Source organism: Suncus etruscus, chromosome 12 (genome assembly GCF_024139225.1).
Source record: "Suncus etruscus isolate mSunEtr1 chromosome 12, mSunEtr1.pri.cur, whole genome shotgun sequence".
Lineage (NCBI taxonomy): Eukaryota > Metazoa > Chordata > Mammalia > Eulipotyphla > Soricidae > Suncus > Suncus etruscus.
The window spans coordinates 3,049,960-3,074,316 of record NC_064859.1 but is presented as its reverse complement, the minus strand read 5'-3'; the positions used below and the strand labels follow the sequence as shown (position 1 = coordinate 3,074,316).

Below are 24,357 nucleotides of genomic sequence, written 5' to 3'. Positions count from 1 at the left end.
TAAACAGAATATAAAATTGCTCCTTAATTAATTTTTCTTGTATTAACTATTGATTCAATTGTACCCACATTGGTTAATACCAGTGCTTCTCAATTATTTTCTATCATGCCCCCCTAGGAAGAAGAAAACATTTTTCACGCCCCCCACGCAACTGTAAGTAGTATCTTTATTAAATAAAACTTTAACCTGCAAAACAAAAATATATAAAATAATTTGAGCTGATTTTTTAAATCAGAGGCAATGTCTGGATTAATGGCTACAATGAGCATGTTTTGCAATGCATAGCTTTCGAAGCGGAGTTTGAAGCAGGACACAGCAACTCTCAGCTCCAGAGACATACAGAGACACGGGGCTTAGCTTGTTATGACAGTGCTTGCCGAGGTGAAATGCGCCCCCTTTATGGAGCCTTGCGCCCACCCTGGGGGATGCGCCCCACTATTTGAGAAGCACTGGTTAATATCAAGAAAAGAAAAAGAGCAAACATTTGATTGAAGAAAATTCATTCTTATTTTTGCTAAGAGTACACATTGCTGACAATAAAACAATGTTTTTCTGTTTTAAAAATATGAAATTAAAAATATGAAATTTAATAAAATAAAATATCTTTTGGTTGTGTCATTCTGAAAGATGTTTTTTTTGCTGGGCTTATGCATAACCCCAATTAATGGCCATGCATCCACAGCAGGAATTGAGAATTAAAAATTAAAACAATCCGGCATGTGTACATTTATTTTCGATTGATGTTATAATAGCACATTCAAATTGTTATTATAATTTAAATTCATGAAAATCAGAGTCAAGTTAAAGGAACCTTCCTATGCTTTAGCCAAGTCTTCCACTGGTGCCTATACATTTCCCCACATAATTGCTATTATGCTTTCCTTCAATTTACTGTGTTTTCATTTTGACTTTAGTCTTCTATCATATCCAGAAAATATGTAAAGTCTATTAGTTTACCTTTGGGTCAAATTAAAGAAATATATCTGGGCCCGGAGAGATAGCACAGCGGCGTTTGCCTTGCAAGCAGCCGATCCAGGACCTAAGGTGTTTGGTTCGAATCCCAGTGTCCCATAGGGTCCCCCGTGCCTGCCAGGAGCAGACAGCCAGGAGCACTGCTGGGTGTGGCCCAAAAACCAATATATAATATATAATATATATATATATATAATATATATATATAATATATATATATATATAAAGTATATTAAAGTCACATTGGAAAGCAATCTAAATTGATTCTTTTTAAGTTAGTGGAATGAAGTTAAAAAAAGTAGGAAATACAATGAAAAGAACATGCTGGGAATGTTGCATTGGTGAAGGTGGGTGTTCTTTATATGACTGCAACCCAGCTACAATCATATTTCTAAGAAGGTGTTTAAATAAAGATATTAAGAAAAAAGAAAAAAGAAAAGAACATCATAGAAATTACATTACATATTATTGAAATTAAGTCTCTGATATAGAGTAGATTTTCCAAGTTATTGTATAAATATCCCAAAATTACTATCCAAAAAGAACAATATGTGGGGCTGGACTGATAATACAGTGGATAAAGTGTTTGCTTTGCATGTGTCCGAATTGGGTTTGATTGCCAAAGTACCGTACTGTTCCCGAGTGCAGCGCCACAGGTAAAGCCTTAGCTCCACTGGGTTTGCCCCCAAACAAATAAATGAATAAAATTAAAATAATAATATAAAAATAAAGTTTATAACTAAATTATGTTTTATTTTTCTCCATGCTGGCCTTTTTTCTGAGGAAATCTGAGATTGCTATAGTGACATCTCCATTGAATTTTTGGGGGAGGGAGTTTGGGCCACATCCAACATGGGTTACTCCTGTTCTGTATTCAGGCACAACACTGCGAGGTACAGGAACCAGATGGGATGCTAGGGATTAAACCCAGAACAGCTACATGTAAGGCAGACACCCTGACCACTGTGCTATCACTCCATGTGTAAATATATTTCATGACTTTAGTTTTCCTAACAGCTGCACAGTGATTGCATCTACTGTATGAGCAGGGGAATAGAGACACTGAAGGTGCTCATGAGGACTGAGGAAAGAATAGTGCGTATCACTTTTTTTTTTTTTTTTTTTTTGGTTTTTGGGCCACACCCGGCAGTGCTCAGGGGTTACTCCTGGCTGTGTGCTCAGAAATAGCTCCTGGCAGGCACGGGGGACCATATGGGACACCAGGATTCGAACCAACCACCTTTGGTCCTTGGATCGGCTGCTTGCAAGGCAAACGCCGCTGTGCTATCTCTCCGGGCCCAGTGCGTATCACTTTATCTCCATCCAACACCCAGTTATTGTTCTGAGTGATCATTTCCAACTACCATTTTCATAGTGGTCCCTTCTCCGCCCTAACCATACTGCTCCACAATTTGTGGCAAGCTTTCTACCATGGGTTGGTCCTCCTGCTCTCTTTCTATTGTCTCTGGATATTAGTACCACATCATCATCTATTTTTTTATATTTCATAAATGAGTAGATTTTCTATGTCTGTCCCTCTCCCCATGACTCATTTCTCTCAGCATAATACTCTCCAAATCCATCCATGTGTAAGCATATTTCGTGACTTCATTTTTTTTTAATAGCTGTATAGCTGTGGTGCTTTTAGACCATTCTTCCCTCAATCCTCTTGAGCACCCTCAGTGTCTGTACTTTCCTTCTCATACAGTAGATACAGTATCTACATATCTACACCAAAGGGAAGTGCCTTACTTGGTTTTCTTCTGGGGTATTTATTTGGGCAGAGAAAGAGGGAACTTAGCTTGGGGAGGATCGAGAGTGAGATCGTTATTGTTTTTCTTTTGCAGTACTTCGGAATGAATTTAGGGACTCACACATACGAGGCAAGTGATCTGCTGCTTACCCACCTTCCTGGTCTCCTAATGTTTTGTGCTGAATTTTCTGGACTGGTTGACAGGCAGATGGATTGACCCAGAAATTGTTTTTAATAGACGTTTGAGAAGACTCATCAAAGGACTTAACCGAGACTGGGTTAAGCGTTTTGATGAATTTGTAGGAATTCTAGTCTCAGCTTAAAATTCCTAGATCTTGGGGCCAGTGAGGTGGCGCTAGAGGTAAGGTGTCTGCTTGCAAGCGCTAGTCAAGGAAGGACCGCGGTTCTGAGTGCTTAGTCAGGAGTAACCCCTAGGTCTTTGGATTCCTAGGTCTTTGGATTTGGGCAGAAAATGATGCTCAGATTGCTACAAAGCAACCTAATACAGAGTAGGTAGCCCAGAAGTGGGGAGAAAAACCTGAACTCCTAATAAATCAACGTGAGAGAAAACAGCTTTTTTTTTTTAAATGTAGGCTAGGCACAGGCATAGAAGTCTTTTTGACCATCTACTTATTTCCCAAGATTCTGCAAGTAAACCTAAAACATGAGTTTATGGGTTAAGTAGTAAATCAGAAGTTATTCGAAGTTAAGTAGTATCAGAAGTACTTCAAGTTACCACTAATTACATTGTGCCAAACATTCTAAGTTAAATCTTTAGCATTCCTCTTGTCACCTTTGCTTTACAGATAGCTTTGAAGTTTATATTTATATTTCTTTTCTTTGTACAGTCTCTTGTGTAATCAAGCTTTCTTTCATTTTATGGCAGTATTCCAACAAGATAAAAATCTAGTTGATTCCCCCCAACTCTTAATGCTAGACAAATGGTATTTATGATGACAGTTACCAGCAGTAGATTATGGAAGAGGACAGTATTAGCCTAAAAATATAGAGCAAACTGATATTGTTTGTGTAGGTTTATATTTTTCTGATTCTTATTTGCATATCAGATAATTTATGAAGCTGAGTAATTTCCTCTACATTTGGCTTTTGTAAATGAATTTACTTAACATCAAAGGCCCTTCTTGGCTCAGTCAACACCACAGATAATTTTCTAAGAATGAACTTAGAATCTTTTGGCCATCAATTAGTTAAATCAACAAATATTTATGGACCTTGGAGACAGTTCTCTTTTCGTGACTCCTCTAACATTCTGCACATGCTGTGGAGATCTTTGGCGAACTGGATTATATTTATTTTCTGGGTGAAATAATTGACATATAATTCATGACAATAGAAATGATAATGGATGGCTATTAGAATCTGCTTAAATGACTCTACTATACATATATTCCTACCATAAATCATAAGAAGACAAAACTTTGTTAGACTTAGGGGCTGGAAGATAGTAAGGAGGGTAGGGTGCTGCTGGCCTTGTACAAGAGTGACTCAGGTTTGATCTCTGGCACCACATGTAGCCCCCCGAGCCTCCCAGTAATGATCTTTGAGCATAGAGCCAGGAGTAATCTCGAGGATCATAGGGTATGGTCCCAAAACCAAACCAAACTAAACCAAACCAAATAGCCTCCAAACCAAACCAAACCAAACCAAACCAAACCAAACCAAACCAAACAATGCTTTGTAAGAATCACACCTCTCTTGGCACAACAAAGCTTTTTGAATATACCACTGAGTGATTTTTTTTTTATTTTGGACCACATCTGGTGACTCTCAGGGGTTACTCCTGGCAATACACTCAGAAATCACTCCTGGCTTGGGGGACCATAGGGGACGCTGGGGAACGAACTGCATTTTGTCCTGGGTCACCTACATGCCAGGCAAACACCCTACTGCTGCACCATCGCTCAGGCCCCCACTGGGTGATTTTTTTTAAATTTTTATTGTGACCAAAGTGCATTACAAATCTTTCACTGCATCATTTATGGTACATAGTGACATTGATATGGAGGGGCATTCCCACCACCAGTGCTGTCCTCCTCCACCCCTGTTTCCAGTATGCATCCCATATCTCCCTCCTTTACCCCCCAGATGCTAGTGCAACTGATCTCCACTTTACAGCTTGTTTTAAATTGAGCATCCATTCCACTGTCACTGGAGATAAAAAGGATAAGAAAAAAAGGAGATGGGGCCGGGCGGTGGCGCTGGAGGTAAGGTGCCTGCCTTACCTGCGCTAGCCTAGGAGACGGACCGCGGTTCGATCCCCCGGCGTCCCATATGGTCCCCCAAGCCAGGAAGCGACTTCTGAGCGTATAGCCAGGAGTAACCCCTGAGCGTTACCGGGTGTGGCCCAAAAAAAAAAAAAAAAAAAAGAATAAAAGAAAAAAAGGAGAAAAAATGTGGTGAAAACTACCAAAAAAAGAAAGAAAAAGAGAGAGAAAAAAAAGAAAAAGGAAGAAAAAAGATATCCATCGTTGTTGTTGTGTTCAGTCTTCTGTAACACTTGCTCCCTGTTTTCGTTCAGTTCCTAAGCCGAAGCCTAAGGATATTATGGGATCCAAAGGTTTCTTGCTCAGTCTCTGTTTGTCCAAGTTGGACCTCTGCAATAAGACATCATGCTGTTGTTGTTGTTGCCTTTATTGTGTCCTGGGCTGTAGCCTAGGGTAGGGTTTTTCCTTATTAGTCCCAAGGCAGGTTCTGTTCAGTCACAGTTGTCAATGTCCAGTTTTATGTTGTTGGTGCTCTTAATTTTTCACAGTTTAAAGGCGATATCTCTTCTGATTTCCATTTAGTGTTAGGTGATGTGATAGGACAGCCTGGTCCTTAGGTCAAGTTTTCCCTTTCCTCGTAGTCATATCAAAACTGGCACAAGTTGGTGCCAGAGCAGTGTTATAAATTTCCCAATGAGCTTAGTTTCTGGTGGTGTTTCCTGGAGCTGTATCATTTCTACGTTGGGGATCTGGGGTTTGGGATTGGACTAACACTGTCCAATCTCCTGGGGACTGCGTTGTATCCACCTGACACATGTTTAGGATGGGAGGCACCCTTCTGCTATAAAAAGTGAGTTCTTATCCCTAGAAGATAAGATCTTGTTTCTGTGTCTATGGTTTCCCCCTTTTTTACTGTGCCCATACAAAAACGTATGGTGTCATACTGTGTTGCTGGTGCTATTCTGGGTAAGGATGACAGGCTGCACACACAGTCTCTGTCGTCTGGTTTTGTTCTGAGCTTTTTATCCCAGTCAAGGCTTTTGTACCAAGCAGCACCAAAAATGGTAAGGATAGAGAAAAACTGTATATATTAAAATAGAACAAATAAATAAAACTGTTAAAAAGAAAAGGTATTCGAATAAAACAAGTGGTGGAGGAGGCTACCAGTATATTTAGGAATACACAACTTAGATATTGTTATACAGGTATTGAGCTTCCATAGGCAATATAGGACTCTCAGTTAGGTCTTTTGATATATTCTTGTGGGGAGTAAAAGCCAAGGTACTTTTCAATTCACAGGCCTTGGAATTGAGTTTGAGAGATGCTTTGCTGCATTAGGAGACCATATAGTGTCTTTGAGCTGGGGGTTTTGCTGAGGCTGATTCCTGTATTGTGCAATAGTCCACGATTTGGTGGGGGTTAAGAGGGGTCATCAAGCTTGAGTCAGCAGGCGTGCTGGTTGTAGTTCTTTGCCGAGGCATGACTGGGACCCAGAGGGTGTCTTTCACTGAGGAGCTGGAAGGTGGTCTGCTGGGGCAGGAGGTCAATCTTGGTGCCTACCGAGTTAGGAATTGAGGGTAAAGAGGGTTAAATTAGGGGAAGATAACAGATCAGGATTGGGAGCTGAGGGGATAAAAGAGATACAGGGGTAGAGGAGAGGCAATACATGACAGGGGCTATATACAATACATATATATGAATTGTTTGTGATTTTGGCTTGGTGTCAGTACGGAAAGTCATGTCCACATAAAGACTGACTTTAAAGATCTATTTGAGTGTTATCATCCAAATCTTTGGCATTCTGTTTCCTTTCCTAGGAACCGTCTAGAATAAAGAACATTTTTAGATAATGCTTAAATTGCCTGCGCGGTTATGAAAATGAGTATTAGTAAGACCGCTGCAGGGGGTCCAGTATGAATACTGGAGGACTTTCCCTTTTCCCCCTCCGCCTCCCCCCAGAGCCCAGTTGCCAGACCTGGGCCTGAAGACCAGTCTGGCATGGGGGGGTCTCGGTCTCCTGGACTAAGTGGTCAGCCCAGGAGGCCATTGGCCAGCTGTCTGCCAGATTCCCAGCCATACCCGTAGGAGAGGAGCAGGAATTCTAGCATGTGGGATGTTCTGGGTCCAGCTGCAGCCTCCCTCTCCAGTATGAAAAAGCAAGGGGGAGGAGTTTGCCTCCTCCCCATCCCCCCAGAGCTCAGATGCCAGAGTTGGCCTTGAAAGCCAGCCTGGTGTGGGGGGCTCTCGGTCTCCTGGACTAACTGGTCAGTCCTGGAGGCCTTTGGCCAGCTGTCTGTCCAGATTCCCAGCCATGCCAGTAGAAGAGGAGCAGTAATCCTGGCATGTGGGATCTTCTGGGTCCAGCTGCAGCCTTCCTCTCCCCACTGGGTGATTTTTGACATGAGGTGACCTCTTGCTCTCATCACACAGTCTCCTTCAAATATTTGAGTGATTTGAGTGATTTTATGAGAGATGGTGACTTAGCAAATAAGTTATGTAGCTTTACTTTAACTGAAAAATTACAGACTCATGCACTATACATTTGAAAGAAACCTTTACAGAATAACTCACAACCAAAAAGAGGCAGTGTCATGATCAAAACACTCTAGTGGTAGCCAGAGTAGTTCAAGTAGTATTAAGTGTGATCCCTGCACCACATGATCTTCTGAGCAAATCACTGCAAACTTAGAGGCACTATTTTGTTTAGCTTTTTTTAATGGAGGGTACCAAGACCAAACAGACATATGGACATTGAGTAGAAATAAAAAATAATCAGACGTAGGTACCAAATCTAAAGCTAATGACAACAGAATTCAGTACCCAATCTACAACAAGCTAGACACAGGGGGACCACTTATACTAGCAGCCTGGGGGGCAAAGGAGGGGCATATGGGATGCATGCTTGGAAGAAGGGTAGAAGAAGGACAACATTGGTGGTGGGAATGCCCCTGATTCAATGTCACTTTGTACCTAAAATATTACTGTGAATGATTTGTAATCCATTTTGATCGAAATAAAAATTATTAAAAAAATAACAATGTTAAAAAAAAGTACACAGGGGCCAGAGAGATGGCATGGAGTTAAGGTGTTTGCCTTGCATGCAGAACGATGGTGGTTCGAATCCTGGCATTTCATATGGTCCCCCGAGCCTGCCAGGAGCAATTTCTGAGCGTAGAGTGAGGGGTAGCCCCTGAGTACTGCCAGGTGTGGCCCAAAAAACCAACCCAACCCAAACCAAACCAAACCAAACCAAAACAAAACAAAAAAAAAACAAAGATGGAGAGGTAATGTTGGCCTTCAAGTCTCAGTCTTTACATGCCTTTTTTTATTTGTTAAATTAGCATCCTGGCCTTAGTGATGATGGCAGAAAAATGGAAATAACTCCAGGAGAAAAGGTCCTTCGAGATGCCAGGGAGGAACGGGATCAGCAGCAGCGTCTGAGAGAGATTGATGAAAAGCTGAGAAAGATGAAGGAGAACATGGTAAACTTTTTTCATTTCACATTTAATTGCTTAGGGGAGGGGATGCAGATTAGCAGTAGAATACTTAGCTTGACTCAGTGAAGTCCGGGGCGACATCACACACACAGAATGTTTATAATGTACTAAAATATGTTAGTCTCCATTATTATTATTATTTTTTTAATTTTTATTTTGATCATAATGGCTTACATATCTTTCACAGTAGTATTTTAGGTACATATTAACATTGAATCAGGGGAATACCCATCACCAAATTTGTCCTCCCCCCAATCCTGTTCCCTTCCTGCAACCATATATCCCACCATCACCCCCTGGGCTGCTAGAGTAGGTGGTCCCCTCCTTGTCTAGCTTACTATTAGTGATCATATATCTGTTTGGTCCTGGTACCCTCCCTTGTTTCCCCCTCTATTTAAGAGGCGGAGCTAGATAAATCGAGTTATGTGGTTTTGTTTGAAGGAAAGAAAAGCAATAGATTGGGGTAAAAATAAGAAAAAAAAAAGAAGTCAAATATGCTGAAAATGGGTGGAGTCCTTCTAGAGGCTTTCAACATCAGTTTGAGAGAGGATGTGAAAAATGTAATTGAAACACCACAACAATACAGAAAGAAATATCAAATTAAATATCCAGTGAGCACTACAGCAATAAAAACAACCACCACAAAATAGTCTCGGTTCTGAAATCAAATCATGCTGGAGTGCAAAAACAAAGAGAAAGATAAGATAAAATAAAGTGAAATAAAATAATATTGGAGACATCAACTTCAATCTCTACACCAAAATAAAGACGTCAAAAAATCAATCAATTGATAAATAAATATGTGGAAAAATGATTATGCTTTTTTTTTTCTTTCCTCTTTCCCCCTGCATAGGCACAGTAACTATTGGGGATATTATAGAGGGAATTCCCTTGGCCTAGGAGATACAGGGTTTCTCCACCCCTGAAGTATACTGTCATGGGATTTACTATAGACTCCTTGCATGATCATTTACTCTCCCCTCGGCGCTTTTGTGATGTATGGAAGACTTCTGCTTCGTCATGGATGGTAAAATCAGACCTCTGTATCTAGAGATCTTGGTGACTGTGCAGCTCAAGGAATGGAGCTTATGATGAAGGCTTTCTTTGTGGTTCTAGCAGTTCAGCTTCTTCAGTGTAATTTTAATCCATCTTCTGTAGTTGGTGGTCTTGGTCATTATGTTGCTCCTAGGATGGAGCCTGGGATAAAGTCTTTCGTTATGTTTCCGGAAGACCGTTCAGTTGCGATGGTCTCAGTCAGACCTCTGGAATTGGAGCTCTTGTTTATTGAACAGATCGTAGGCTAGAGTTTTTTTTTTGCTACTGTTATTGTTGTTGTTGGTCCCTGGATGCATACTGTCCAGTCCTGGTTGTAACAACTGGTCATTTGTATATAGCGATCGGCTTTTGCACAGATCAAAGGGTGACATTTTTCATGTGTTGAATCAGTCAAGAAAACTGACATGAGAATTTATCATTAAAAGAGTGAGGGGGGGGGGGCGGGCGGTGGCGCTAGAGGTAAGGTGCCTGCCTTGCCTGCGCTAGCCTAGGACGGATCGTGGTTCGATCCCCCGGCGTCCCATATGGTCCCCCAAGCCAGGAGCGACTTCTGAGCGCATAGCCAGGAGGAACCCCTGAGCGTTACCGGGTGTGGCCCAAAAACCAAAAAAAAAAAAAAAAAAAAAAGAGTGAGGTGAGGGGGAGGCTGGCTCTTCCCAGGTATGGGGTTAGGGGACACCCCAGACCGCAGGCATTTTCCCTAGCTTGGGGGGTGCTGGGAAGCTTGGCAGGCCTCCAGCTGTTCCCCTATTTCCTCCCCTACTCCAGGTCTTCCCTGGTTGCCGCCCAGGTGGACTCTATTGTGGTCCTCAGGCTTTCCCCCTTTCTCTCCCGACACTAAGGGGGGGACACGTGGGGTGGATGGTGGGCCGACGCAGCACTGGTGTATGTCGGGACATCACGTCGTGATATTCACTGGTATTTTTTTTTTCTCATTGGTCTCCATTTCAAAAACCACGTGGGGGCGTACCATATATATATTTAAAATAAAATGGGAGGATGGACTTTTTGTTTGGGAAGAGACCATTTCGGGTGGGGGTACCACATATTTTCAAAATAAAAATGAGAGGATGGACTCTCAGGCTGGGAAGAGGCCAGTACTCTTTACCTACTTGTTTACTCTCAACGGCCTCCTGGCCTCTTCCTTCTTTTATTGTGTAACTGTGGTTGCTACCATACTAGGTTTCTGATTAGTTCCTATAAACGGTGACAATTGAGTACACTGTCTTAAGCTAGATAGTTTATTTTCCCCATTTTTTATCTTTTCTCCTCTTTGTGAACTGTTCAACAAGGTATTTTGGTGAAAGAGTCCCTCTCCATCTTTTCTTCCCTTTGTTATTTGTTAAATAAGGAAGTTTGTAGAAGTGTCCCTCCATTTAACGTTTATATAAGAACCAAGTCAATTGGATTGTTGGACTTGTTCTAGCATCCCCATAGGCATCAATCTTGCCATGTGATACTGTTCTCCCTTTGCATAGGCATATTAAAATGGGAAATTATATACAAACACGTTCTTATAGAGTTGGGAACACACAAATTTTCTTAAACGGTGACAATTGTGTCCACTGTCTTAAGTTAGATTGTTTATTTTCCCCACTTTTTATCTTTTTTTCTCTTTGTGAACTGTTCAATAAGGAATGTTGGTGAAAGAGTTCCTCAGTTTAATGCTTATGTTTGAACCAGGTCACAGGGATTGTTGAACTTGTTCCAGCGGTTCCCTTATGCACTGATAATGCCAGGTGGCATTATTCCTTGTTTGCATGGGCACATTAAAATGGAAAAAACTATACATACAAATAAGTTCTTATCTCATAGAGTTAGGAACACACAGATATAGTGGTGCAATGGAACCTTACAAGCCCTAAACATTGACATGATGACCTGGCACAGGCCTCAGAGGTTTGGGCATTTTCTAGTCACCCCTGAACCAGTGAAGCCATCTACAAAACATCCAAAGTTGTCTATGACATCACCTGGAAGCAATTCTCTACCAGGGAAGACCCTACTGCTGCTCTGACATCGATTTACTCAAAAGAGAAGATTTACACTGAGAAGATTTAAACAACAACAGCGACCTGCATACTGGACAGGGCTTTCTGCATTGCCCTTTAATTCTGAGTTGAAATTAGACGCCCCTCTGCACCATCCTGACTTCAATGTAGGATATACAGATTCCAGGACCTTCAATACAGAAACAGGATACCAACAACAGAGACTGTGAAAAATATAACTGTATGGCACTAGAGACAATGACCTGGATTGGACAAACTAGTTTGCCTGGAGCCTAGAAATGGTCTTATGTCAGGCAACTTCAGGGGTAGGGTCTCCTTGTACTTAGGCCAAAGTTTTTCCTTTCCATGACCCCCATGTTTTGGTGGGCCCATGCAAATGATAATTGCCACTCTAACATTGCTTTTACAGTGCTCCTTTGACTCTAAACCTTTAAGAAACCACTAGTAAAAATATCTGGAACTGCAAAAATATGGTTTATATTAGTGTTAACATATATGCTTTTAGTTAAACTAGCATTCTGGGGGATAAAGGAGGGAGAAAGGGATATATGCTTGGGAACAGGGATGAAGGGAGGTCAACACTCGGGGTGATGGATATTCCCCTGATTCAATGTTAATATGTACCTAAAATACTACTGTGAAAGATATGTAAGTCATTATGATAAAAAAATTGTGTTTTATTTAGAAATGTTCTTTGACTTACATGTATTATTATATTATATTAATTATATGTTATGTTATGTTACTATATTATGTCATGTCAGTTTTTTTGTGGGAATGTCATGTCGGTTTACCTCAATATGTTAATCAATTTTTGTCTCTTGAATAAATTCTATTTTTTAATATAATTTTTATTTTGATCGTAGTGGCTTACATATTGTTGACAATAATATTATAGGTACATATTTACATAAAATCAGGGGGGTTCCCATCACCGATTTGTCCTCCCTACACCTCCGTGTTCTTCCTACCTCCCATATCATCCTCCTTCACCCCCGGGGCTGCGAGAATATGTGGTCCCATCTGTACCTAGCTTACTACTTAGTAGTCTTGGTCTTGGTGCCTCCCTTATTTCCCCCTCTAACTGGGAGGAAGGACTACAGAGTTCAAGTTATGTGGTTTTATTTGAAGAAGAGAAAAGCAATAAACTGGGGTAAAAGTCTAATATGCCGAAAATGGGCGGAATCCTTCTGGAGGCTCTCATCGTCGGTTTGAGAGACGAAGGAGAAAAAGAAGGTGAAACACCCCAACAGTACAAAAAGAAGTGTCAAATATCCAGTGAGCACTCCAGTGATAATGATAGGCATCACAAAAAAAGCCATGGTCTTGAGTTAAAAAACATGGCAGAGCACCTAAAGAAAGAAAAGAAAAGAAGGAAAAAACATAAATATAAATGGGGACAACAACTTCAATAACCACACCAAAACAAAGAAATCAACAAAAAGTAGATAGGTAAATAAAAAAATAATAATGATAAATGAAGAAAAAATAATATATAATATATAAAAAATAAAAAAAATGTTTTGTGCTTTTTGCCTTTTTTTTCCCCTCCTGCACTGGCACAGTAAATATTGGGGTCATTCGAAAAGGAATTCACTTGGTATAAGTTCTATGGGGTTTCTCCACTCTTGGGGTATATTGTCACGGGATTAACTATAGACTTTGTTCAGGTTCATTTACTCTACTGGTGGTGCTTTCGTGGTGTTTGGAAAACTTCTGCTCCGTCCTGGGTGATGAAATAAGACCTCTGTATCTAGAGATCTCAGTATCTGCACAGGTCCAGGAGTGGGACTTATGATGAAGTCTTTCTTTGTGGTTCTAGAAGTTCTGTTCCCTCAGTGTCATTTTAATCCATCTTCTGTGGTTGGTGGTCTTGGTCTTTGCTCTGATCCTAGGATGGCACCTAGGATAGCGTCTTTCATTGTGTTTCCAGAAGCCCCATTCCGTTGCAATTGTCTCTGCCGGACCTTTGGAACTGGGGATCATGGTTGTTGTGCGGGTCATAGTTCAAACCCTAGACTAGGGCTTTTTTATTTGTCTCAAGATAGCCAGTCATCTGTAAATCGCGATCTTGGCTTTTGGACTGACCAAAGGGTGACAAGTCTTCTGATTTTGTCTTATCGTTAGCTGGTGAGGTAGGATAACCTGTTCTTAGGTCAATTTGTTCCCATTTTCTTTGTTGTCAGGATATCAGATTAGAGCTGGCACTTGTTGGTGGCCCAGCGGTATTAAGGATGTCCTGGATGGGGCTTGTTTCCTGTAGCTGTTCTGAAGAACTGTGTCTATTCTATGTCTGGGATCCAGGGTTCAAGGCTGGATGGATGGTGTCTAATCACCTGAGGTCTAAGTTGGGTCCTCGTGACATATTTTCAAGGTGGGAGATATCCCTGTATTGTAAACAAGTATGAGTTCTTATCTCTAGTAGATAAGAGCTCTTTTTTTGTTTGTTTGTTTTTGGGCCACACCCGGCAGTACTTAGGGGTTATTCCTGGCTGTCTGCTCAGAAATAACTCCTGGCAGGAACAGGGGACCATATGGGACACCGGGATTCGAACCAACCACCTTTGGTCCTGGATCAGCTGCTTGCAAGGCAAACACCACTGTGCTGTGCTATCTCTCCAGGCCCGAAGAGCTCTTTTTAATATGTAAGATTTCCCCTTTTTTTAGTGTGCCTTTTCAGGGAGAAATGGTGCTACTTTATATTGTCGGTGCATTTGGGGGTGGACAGAGAAGAAAACAGAAACAGGTCAGACATCCAAACAAGGTAAAAATAGAAAAAAAAAAAGTATACGTGCTCACATATGTATATGTAGAACAAACATTTAAAAAAAAGAATTAACAATAATTAAAGGAACCAACTGATGCATGAGACTACCTTACTTTTGGGGAAAAGCAGGTAAAGAGGTGGTGCAATACCGGTCTTATACTTATGTTGGAAGTATAGGTTTCCCCATTGTCTTTTGGGATTTTCTTGTGGTGTGTGGGTTCCCAGGCACCTTTCCATCACTCCCCCTGACCTTCTTGAGATTGGCAAAGGATTTGTGGCAGGGAGGTCTTGTAAGAGTTCTTGCATTGGGGATACTTTTAGAGCTAAGTCCGGTTTCAAGTAACAGTCCACGGTAGGGGGATTTGGTAGGGAGGGCCGTGTAGCATGAGTCCACAGGGAAGTTGGTTGCCTTTCTTGAATAAATTCTTATAATAAAAAAATTAAAAAAAAAGAGTGAGGGACGGGGCCATAGTGATAGCACAGTGATAGGGCATTTGCCTTGCATGCGACTGACCCAGGACAGACCTGGGTTCAATTTCCAGCATATGATCCTTCAAGCCAGGAGTGGTTTCTGAGTGCATAGCCATGAGTAACCTCTGAGAATCACTGGGTGTGGCCCCCCCAAAAGTGAGGGAGCTGGAAAGATACTATGACAGTTAAGGTGCTTTCCTTGCATGTGATTAACTTAGGTTCAATCTATATGGTTCAGTCCACCCCATATGGTCCTCCAACCCCTTCCAGGAATGATCCCTCAACAATGAGTACAAGTAAGTCCTGAGCAACATTGTTCTCCAAACAAACATACATGTAAGTAAAAGCCAAGAAAATGGTCTTAGAATAGAAAGTAGTGTTCTCAACTTATGTGGTATGACAAATCTTTTAATTACTAGCTGCAGATCAAAATAATGGGTCTGTATGCCTGATATTCTGTGAAACATGAAAGATGATGGTAGTTTCCCATAAAATCAGCTCTGCATATTGGAATTTTTGTTAAGAATCCTGTTCTTTAGCTAGAGCACCCCTTGGGAAAAGGAATATGGGAGACATCACTTTTCCCAACTTTAAATTGTATTACAAAGCAAAAGTCACTAAAACAGCATGGTATTGGGATAAAGACAGACCCTCAGATCAGTGGAATAGACTAGAGTATTCAGAAAATACTCAGATAAGTAATTATCAGGGAGATGCAAATAAAAACAACTATGAGGTACCATCTCACACCACAGATACTGGCACACATCACAAAGAACAAGAAAATCAGTGCTGGCGGGGTTGGGAAGAGAAAGGAACTCTCATTCACTGCTGGTGGGAATGCTGTCTAGTCTAGCCCTTATGGAAAAATATATGGAGATTCCTTGAAAAACTGGAAATTGAGCTCCCATATGATCCAGCTATACCACTCCTAGGGATATAACCTAGGAACACAAAAATATGAAAATCCCTTTCTCATACCTATATTCATTGCAACTCTATTTACAATAGCCAGACTCTGGAAACTACCAAGATGCCCTTCAACAGATGAATGGCTAAAGAAACTGTGGTACATATACACAATGGAATTTACACAGCTATAAGGAGAGATGAAGTCATGAAATTTTTCTATATATGATTCACATGGAATCTATTATGCTGAGTGAAATTAGTCAGAGGAAGAGAGAGACATAGAACAGTCTCATTCATCTATGGTTTTAATAAAAGTTAAAGACACTGAAATAATTCCCAGAGATGATATATGAAGCTCACCATAAAGAGTGGTGAGTGCAGTTAGAGAAATAACTATGCTGAGAACTATAATAATAATGTCAGTGAATGAGGAATGTAGAAAGCCTGTTTTGAATACAGGTGAATGGTGGGGTAGGGAAGAGGTGGGGGCATTGGTGATGAGAAGGTTGATGGGTGAAGGGGGGTGTTCTTGTTATGACTGAAACCCAACTACAATTATGTTTGTAATCACGGTGTTTAAACAAAGAAATTATTTAATTATAAAAAACAATCCCATTCTTTGTTAATAATTTGTAGTATGTGATATTCAACTTATTGTGATACATTCTAAATTCTTTGAGCCATTTTATGTTTGAATTTCTTGTGATTTAAGTATATATTTACTGATGAAAGAAATTTATTTATAATTACTTTATTTAAGCACCGTGACTATAAAATTGTTCGTAATTGAGTTCTTATCATAGACCGTTCACCACCCTTTACCAGTTTACTTTTCCCACCACTGATGTCCCAATTTTTGCTCCCACCCTCATGACTCCCTCCCCTGCCTGCCTCTGGGGTGATGAGAGAAAGATCTTTAATCAACAGAATTGTGAACTGGTTTGCATTCTAAACCTACTGGAAATGCTTATTAACAATTATGATTTTCCAGTTACCTATATGTGGTCCACCAGGGACCCTGACCAGCGGGGTAAAGCTGGGGACCACATCAGTAATTCACAGTTCTCGAAGAGGAATCCAGCCTGAAATAGAAGAGGGACTGGAAAAAAGAGACTCGAGACGAAGGGTTCCGATCAGGAGTCCATTTAATAAAGGGAGAAATAGACCTTTTATAGACAATGCAAAACAGAGTAGGGGCGAGGCACAGTAGGAATTGCTGTAACTTTCCACGGGAACATCTTGATTTTCCAAGGTTAATAAGATTATCATCAGTCAAGAGATTCACATTATCTTTGAGCAACAAAATACAAAATCTAATCTCAGCTTGGGCCTTTTGACCCCTGTCTTTACAAGGACATCTTGGAGCCTAGTGACTCCCTAGCTCTAGGCTGTTTCTATTTCTTTGGGTCCAAGGGCAAAAAGGCCACATCTACTTGCAAGCAGCTTATAAGCACTTTGGCTAAGACTTTCAGAGACTCCATTTTGATTAGTGAGAGGGCTTTTTAATTATTCCAAACAGTCCCCAACACCTATAGGATGTGTCCAACTGGATTGATTACACTGAAAATCAAACATGGCAAATCTATGCTTGCTATTCTCCCTTGGTGTTCTCTCTCAGGACTGGCTTTGTACTAACTATCAGCAGTGCCCAGTACTGTCTTCTAAATTCTGTCAGCTTGGTGTTTTTGAGTCTTTATTAAGTGTGAATGTCTAATGTGTTGCCAGTTCCCTGTAACTTTAAAAATCACTTCAGGGCCAGAGAGCTAGGACAGTGGGCAAGGCACTCACATGCATGTGGCTGACCTAGTTTTGATCCCTGGCACGTCATATGCTCCTCTGAGTCCCACTGGGATAATCTCTGAGTTCAGAATCAGAAATAAGCTCTGAGTACAACCAAGTGTGGCCCCCAAACAAAACTTCCCTCTTTTCTTCTCATTTCTTTCTTGTTTTGGTTCCTCCTGTTTTACCTTTCAGCATTTGTCATTTCCTGCCTAACCACTAACAATCTGGCCAGTCTCTTCTCTTTATTTTTAAAAAATTTTTAAAATATCTTTATTTAAACACTTTGATTACCAACATGATTAGTTGGGTTTCAGTCATGTAAAAGACACCCCCCTTCACCAGTGCAATATTCTAACAACCAGTGTCTCAAATCTCCCTCTTTCCCACTCCATCCCCACCTGTACTCGAGACAGGCTTTCTTTTTTTCCTCATTCATTCACATTGTTATGATAGTTCTCAATGTAGTTATTTCTTTAACTGCACTTATCACTCTTTGTGGTGAGCTTCATGTCATGAGCTGGACCTTCCAGCCCTCCTCTCTTTTGTATCTGGGAATTATTGCAAAAATGTCTTTTATTTTTCTTAAAACCCATGAGTGAAACTATTCTGTGTGTATCTCTCTCCCTCTGAACTTATTTCACTCAGCATAGTAGATTCCATGTACATCCATGTATAGGAAAATTTCATGACTTCATCTCTCCTGACGGCTGTTAATATTCCATTATATATATGTACCACAGTTTCTTTAGCCATTCATTTGTTGAAGGGCGTCTTGGTTGTTTCCAGAGTCTGGCTATTGTAAATAGCATGGCAATGAATATATGTGTGAGGAAGGGATTTTTGTATTGTATTTTTGTGTTGCTATGGTATATCCCTAGGAGTGGTATAGTTGGATTATATGGGAGCTCAATTTCTAGTTTTTGGAGGAATCTCCATATCGCTTTCCATAAAGGTTGTACTAGACGGCATTCCCACCAGCAGTGAATAAGAAAGAGTTCCTTTCTGTCCACATCCCTGCCAGCACTGCTTGTTCTTGTTCTTTGTGATGTGCGCCGATCTCTGTGGCGTGAGACACATGCATCTCTCCAATGATTAGTGATGTGGAGAATTTTTTCATGTGTCTTTTGGCCATTTGTATTTCTTTCTTGAGAAATTGTTCACTTTTCTCCCATATTTTGATTGTGCTAGATTTTTTTTTCTTGTTAAGTTCTGTCAGTAACTTGTATATCTTAGATATTAACCCCTTATCTGATGGGTATTGGGTGAATAGCTTCTCCCATTCTATAGGTGGCTTTTGTATCCTAGGAATTATTTCCTTATTTTATTTTTGGTTTTTGGGTCACATCTGGTGGCACTTAGGGGTTACTCCTGGCTCTATACACAGAAATTTCTCCTGACAAGCTCAGGGGATCATATGGAATGCTGGGAATCGAACCAGCCTCCGTCCAATGTTGACGGAGTACAAGGCAAACACCCTACTGCTGGGCTATTGTGGCCCTCTTTTCTCTTTATATTCCATTTTATATGCTTCTTCATAGTATGCATCAATGGTGTGCTTTGATGAACCTCTGATCTCAGAGCCACAAGAGAGCACCAACCATACTTAAGATTCCTTTCCCCACACTATCCTTGAACTACTCTTCTTGTAGCCAGCCTTGGAGATCAGTATAGGCTAAGAGACTCAGAATTTGGGCCACCTAATGGGTATCAGATGGCAGATATAAAGGACCAACGGACATGCTCGCACTGTGTTTCCCATTATAGTCATTGTTGTTGACTGTTAGTGGGACATTCAGGGCAATTACATTTTGAGGAGACCTACTTTGATTTTTAGAAGAGTGGTTTCTCCTTGAGTCTGTTGATATGGTGAATGAAGTAAAAAGGTTTTACAAGGATCAAGGAGTGCTGAAGAGAGAACACTGTAGGTAAGGTGCTTGCCTTGCATGTGGTAGATCCTAGTTTATAGGGCTGCTTACTTCTCAAAATGTTTAAAGTAGCTTGTGGCCAGTTGGTGTGATACAGTGATGGAACATGCAAACTAGATATAGTAAATAAAATTTCTGGAATTCCTTTTTTTTGGACCACCTTTGGCAATGCTCAGGGCTTACTCCTGGCTCTGCACTCTGGAATTATTCCTGGTAGTACTCAGGGGACCATATGGGAAGCCAGAGATTGAATATAGGCAAGCCCCATGCAATATAATTGCCCTACTCACTGTAGTATGGCCCCAGTGTGGTCTTTTTTTTTTTTTTAATCTTATTGCATTTTAGCCCACACCTCCTAATTCAAGGCAGGCAACAGTCCCTAAGTCAGTTCTTCTAATTTCTGACTTTGTTCTATGCTGCAAACATTTATTCTTTTCTGTTGTGTCATTTTTAGTTTTTTATGTTTTTTTTTTTTGGGGGGGAGGTCATACCTGGCAGTGCTCAGGGGTTACTCCTGGCTCTACACTCAGAAATAGCTCCTGGCAGGCTTGGGGGACCATATGGAATGCTGAGATTCGAACCACCGTCAAATGCCTCATCTTCATGCTATCTCTCCAGCCCTGTCATTTTTTATGATTGCTTTTAATTTAAAAAAAATGCTGTCTATAGAAGGTTTTTTTTTAAATCATACCCCTACAACTTGTTTCATGTTTTTATTGTCATATTTTAATAATGTAAAAACACTTACAGCCTTTCAATTCTTTCAGTTGTAGAGGTGTAGTTTAGCATCTCTAAAATGTGTAGGATTTGCTACACTCAGCACCATACCTCCAGGGTCTTGCAATTGTGGAAAACAGCCTTTACCCATTTCTGCCACCCACTGCCCTTCCTTTCATTTTCCTTCATTTCATTGCCACCTTGTGTTTTACCAAGTCTCAGAATTTGTTTTGTTGTTTTTCTGCAGTTTGATTTAGTCACTTATATTTCACATATGAATGAAAATATTTAGTGTATAAGTCTGTCACTCCTTAATTCACCTAGCACAATGACCTCAAGTTCCATCTATTTTGATCCAAATGATATTTTTTTCTTTTTAGTATTCCACTAAGTATATATACCACAGCTTATTTATTTAATCATCTGTCTACAGGCATTTGGGTTTTGTGTATATATTCCAGAAAAACCTGAAGGGAAACAGAATATAGAATTAATAGCTTAGCTTTGCTATTTTCTATTCAATTTATTATTAGGTGGAAGGTCATAACGGATACAATTTTATTATTTTATTTTCATTTTTAACTATATAGTGAACTTTTTGAATAATTTAAACAATAACAATAATTTATGTTTAGTCTATTTGAAGTAGTTTCATGGTTGTGTTAAGACTAAAGAGGTTAAAAAATGAAGAACATCTTATAAATTACAGGGACAGGTGAAATATCTTAAATAAAGCTACTTAATCTAGCTTTTACAAATTAACAAAATTAAAATTTAATTTTTACAAGAAGAATCATAAAATTGATCTCATTTCATTGACTCTTCTAAATATTTTCAAAGATGTTTTGTTCAGTATTGTTAGGGAAAGCTTTCTGCAGTTCCAATCATTTTAAATGCATTGATCAAACTTTTTAGGTCTTTATTGTCTCTTTTTAGTTATTTGTATTCATTTTTTTCATCAATTGAAGTCTACTATTTTTATCCACATTCTTTCCCTTCTCTGTTTCCAGGAAACCACTGAGTTTGGCCTTGGCTGGTGAATTGCATTGTCTTTATGTTTAGCACCCTAAGCCTTGTTGCTGAGCATGGAGGATAAGAATGTGGTTCACAAAGGATGATAAATCCTTGTGTTATGATTCTTATTTTGACAGGCTTTTGTTATTTAACCTAGTGTTAGAAAACATGGACTCCAATAAAAAGACTGGAGTGAAAAGTGGAGGGGCCACCTTCAATTGCCAAACATGCTAAGATTAGGAATTACAGAATGAAATAGCTGAAGTGGAATTAGAGGTCACCTGGGCCAGTTCCATGGTTATAAACCAAGGTCTTGAACAATTAGATGATTTTTCAAAGATTGACAATTAGTGGTAGATTTGGCTAATCCCCAATTCTTCTGACAGTTAAAAGTTTGAACTTTCATTAAATCCAAGCATACCCACACAGTTCTGTCGATTTTCAGCTAAGATTTGGGACCACTTTAAGCACATGTTTTTGTCCCCCTAAAACCCTTCAAGCAATTGTCAGATGTTTACATATATTTTTCAAATTAAATATAATTCTAAACATGCCTGACATGTTTTTTGTTAAGCTGGAGGACGAATATGTTCTGCTATTCACTCATTAGCTAAGTTTTGAGTTAGAAGACTATCATACTATTTCATGTCATTATTCAGAACTAGATAAATTATTTCATATTTCTTCTTTTGTAACACTTTAGATAGGTTAAATGATTGCATAGATACACAAAATTAGCATTTTTTAAAAATTGCATTTTATTTTTATTTTTTATTTTTTATTTTTATAAATATATGTTTTATTTAACATGATTATAGTTGGGTTAGCAGGGGTCTCAAACTCAATTTACCTGGGGGCCGCAGGAGGCAAGATCGGGGTTATCCTTGAGTGCAAAGTCAGTAGTAAGCCTTGAACATTGGGGGCTGTGACCCAAACAACTAAAACAAAACAAAACAAAACAAAACAAGATTCCTCTAGGGCAGGGCCACAAAATGTTGTACGGAGGGCCGTTTGTGGCCCGCAGGCCTCGAGTTTGAAACCCGAGGGTTACAGTCAAAACAGAACACCCTCTTTCACCTGTGTAACATTCCCCCCTCCCATCCCCTGCCTATATTCGAGACAGGCATTCTACTACAGTTATTTGTTTTTAAGTTCAGTAATTTTTTTTTAAAGAATAAGGGTTAAATAAAAAATAGTAAAGGTGTGATAGTGGCAATCACCGTTGTTTGCATAGGCCCAGAAAAATATGGGGAAAACGAAAAAAAAATTCTTGGCCTGATTACAAGAAGGCCTCACCCCCGAGGTTTATTGGCATAAGACTGACTCTGAGCTCCAGGCATACCAGCATGTCCAAATTTCCATGGTCCCGGTAAAACTTTTTCACACTTTAGCTGTTGTTGGTATCAGGTTCCTATATTTAAAGATTCTGGATTCTCTGCATTCCTTTTATCGAAATCAGGCTGATGTGGAGCATCCTCTAGTTTCAGCACACTATTAGATGCGGAGCGATCTGCCCTGCAAGCAGGCTGTTGCTGAGTCATCTGGGTGTTGAGAGCACTCTTTGGAGTAAGTCAATGTCAGAGCAGTAATAGGTCTTCCCTGGTAGAGGTTTGGATCCTGGTAATGTTCTAGACAATTGTGGTTGTTTCCATAGATGATATTCATGGTTCAGGGGTGTATGGACAATGCCCATTCTTTTGAGGCCTAAGCCAAATCATTATGCCAATGTTCAAGATATAAGGCCTAACTGCATTACCAAATTTGTGTTCCCATCTCTATTAGATAAGAACTTGTTTGCATATGTATTATTTTCCCATTTTAATGTTCCTATGCAAAATAGAAACAATGCCACAAGATATTGTTGGTGAATCTGGGGGCTGATGAATAACATTCATCATTCCAACATTCCCCGTAACTTGGTTCAAACAAACATTCTATACAGAGATATGCTTCTACCAGTATTGCTTATAAAACAGATCTCATAGGGAGAAAAGCAAACAAACAATCAAATAACAAAACCAGTGGACAAAATTGTCACTATTGAGGATATTCAAAAAGAGTTATAGACATTAAGGGCATACATCTGAGATATACAAAGGAGATACACGTGTCCCTTTTATGTCTTAGAAATAGTCAAGAGGGAGGGTGTTGTTTCTGAGATATCACTTTGGTATGTGATTTTGCCAAGTGAAGAGTGCATGGAGCCATATTATCCCTGTGTTGCCTGCTGAAGCTTCCGAGTCCCCAAGAGGTGTTTGCTTCCTAATTGCTGGAAGCCAGAAGTTCACCAGTCCCCTCCCTGCCCCCTGCAGGAATGGGAAAGCCAGCGGTCTTCTTTAAATTGTTTCTTTCTGGAACCCACTTGCTGGGACCCTGAGCAGGTAGCCAGGGGTAACTCTGGGGACCAGGAGGAAGGAGAGAGAAGGCTGTCGGGGGCAGCCGAGACTGCATCTTCCCTTAAGTTTGGCCAAAAAGCCTACCGCATGGAGCCATGTTGTCTCCGTGTTGCCTGCTGAAGCTTCCGACTCCCCCAGAGGCATTTGCTTCCTAATTTCTGGAAGCCTGAAGTTCACCATTCCCCTCCCCACCCCCTGCAGGAACAGAGAAGCCTGGGTCTCCTTTAAATTGCTCCTCGCTGGAACCCACTTGCTGGGACCCTGAGCAGGTGGCCAGAGGCAACCCTGGGGATTGGGAGGAAGAGGAGGGAAGGCTGTGGGGGGAAGCCCAAGGCTGCGGGACTTGGGTCAACCCAGCACCTTGCTACCTCCTTCCTCTGGATCTCCAGGGCTTCCCCTGGGCCACATGCCTGGGCAAGCCAGCGAGGTGGGTCCCGATGAGGAGCTTAAAGGTTATCCCAGGCTTTCCCCATCTCCCACCTGGCTCTGGAGGGAGGGTTTGGGCGGGGGCTTTCAACTTCTGGCCTTCTAGCTCTTGAAAGATCTCTTTCCTTCCTGGGAGCTGGAGTTTCTGCCAGCATGGGGAATGGCATCAGAAGAGGTTCAGGATTCAGGAAGTCCCAGGCAAATTTCCTTAGTAAACCTCTCCATTGTGAAACTGCACAGGGGCTAGCAGCCCCACGCAGAACATATAGACTATGATTTTTGTTTTGGCCAAGGTGGATTGCATATCTTTCACAGTAAAGTCTTGGGGGGAGTCTGAAGCTTCAGCAGGCAACACGGGGATGACATGGCTCTATGCGGTAGGCTTTTTAAAATTGCATTTTAGAGACTAAAAATGACTCTACCATTTTAGGT

General features: G+C 40.6%; 1 protein-coding gene across 1 annotated transcript in view; it reads left to right on the top strand.

Annotated features, from left to right (window-relative positions):
* FSIP1 (fibrous sheath interacting protein 1) overlaps positions 1-24,357 on the top strand; it is a 219,793-nt gene that overhangs the window by 67,324 nt on the left and 128,112 nt on the right. Inside the window, exon 9 of the mRNA XM_049785005.1 lies at positions 8,292-8,432. Coding sequence (XP_049640962.1) covers positions 8,292-8,432 — 141 coding nt within the window. The remainder of the gene's footprint in view (positions 1-8,291; positions 8,433-24,357) is intronic.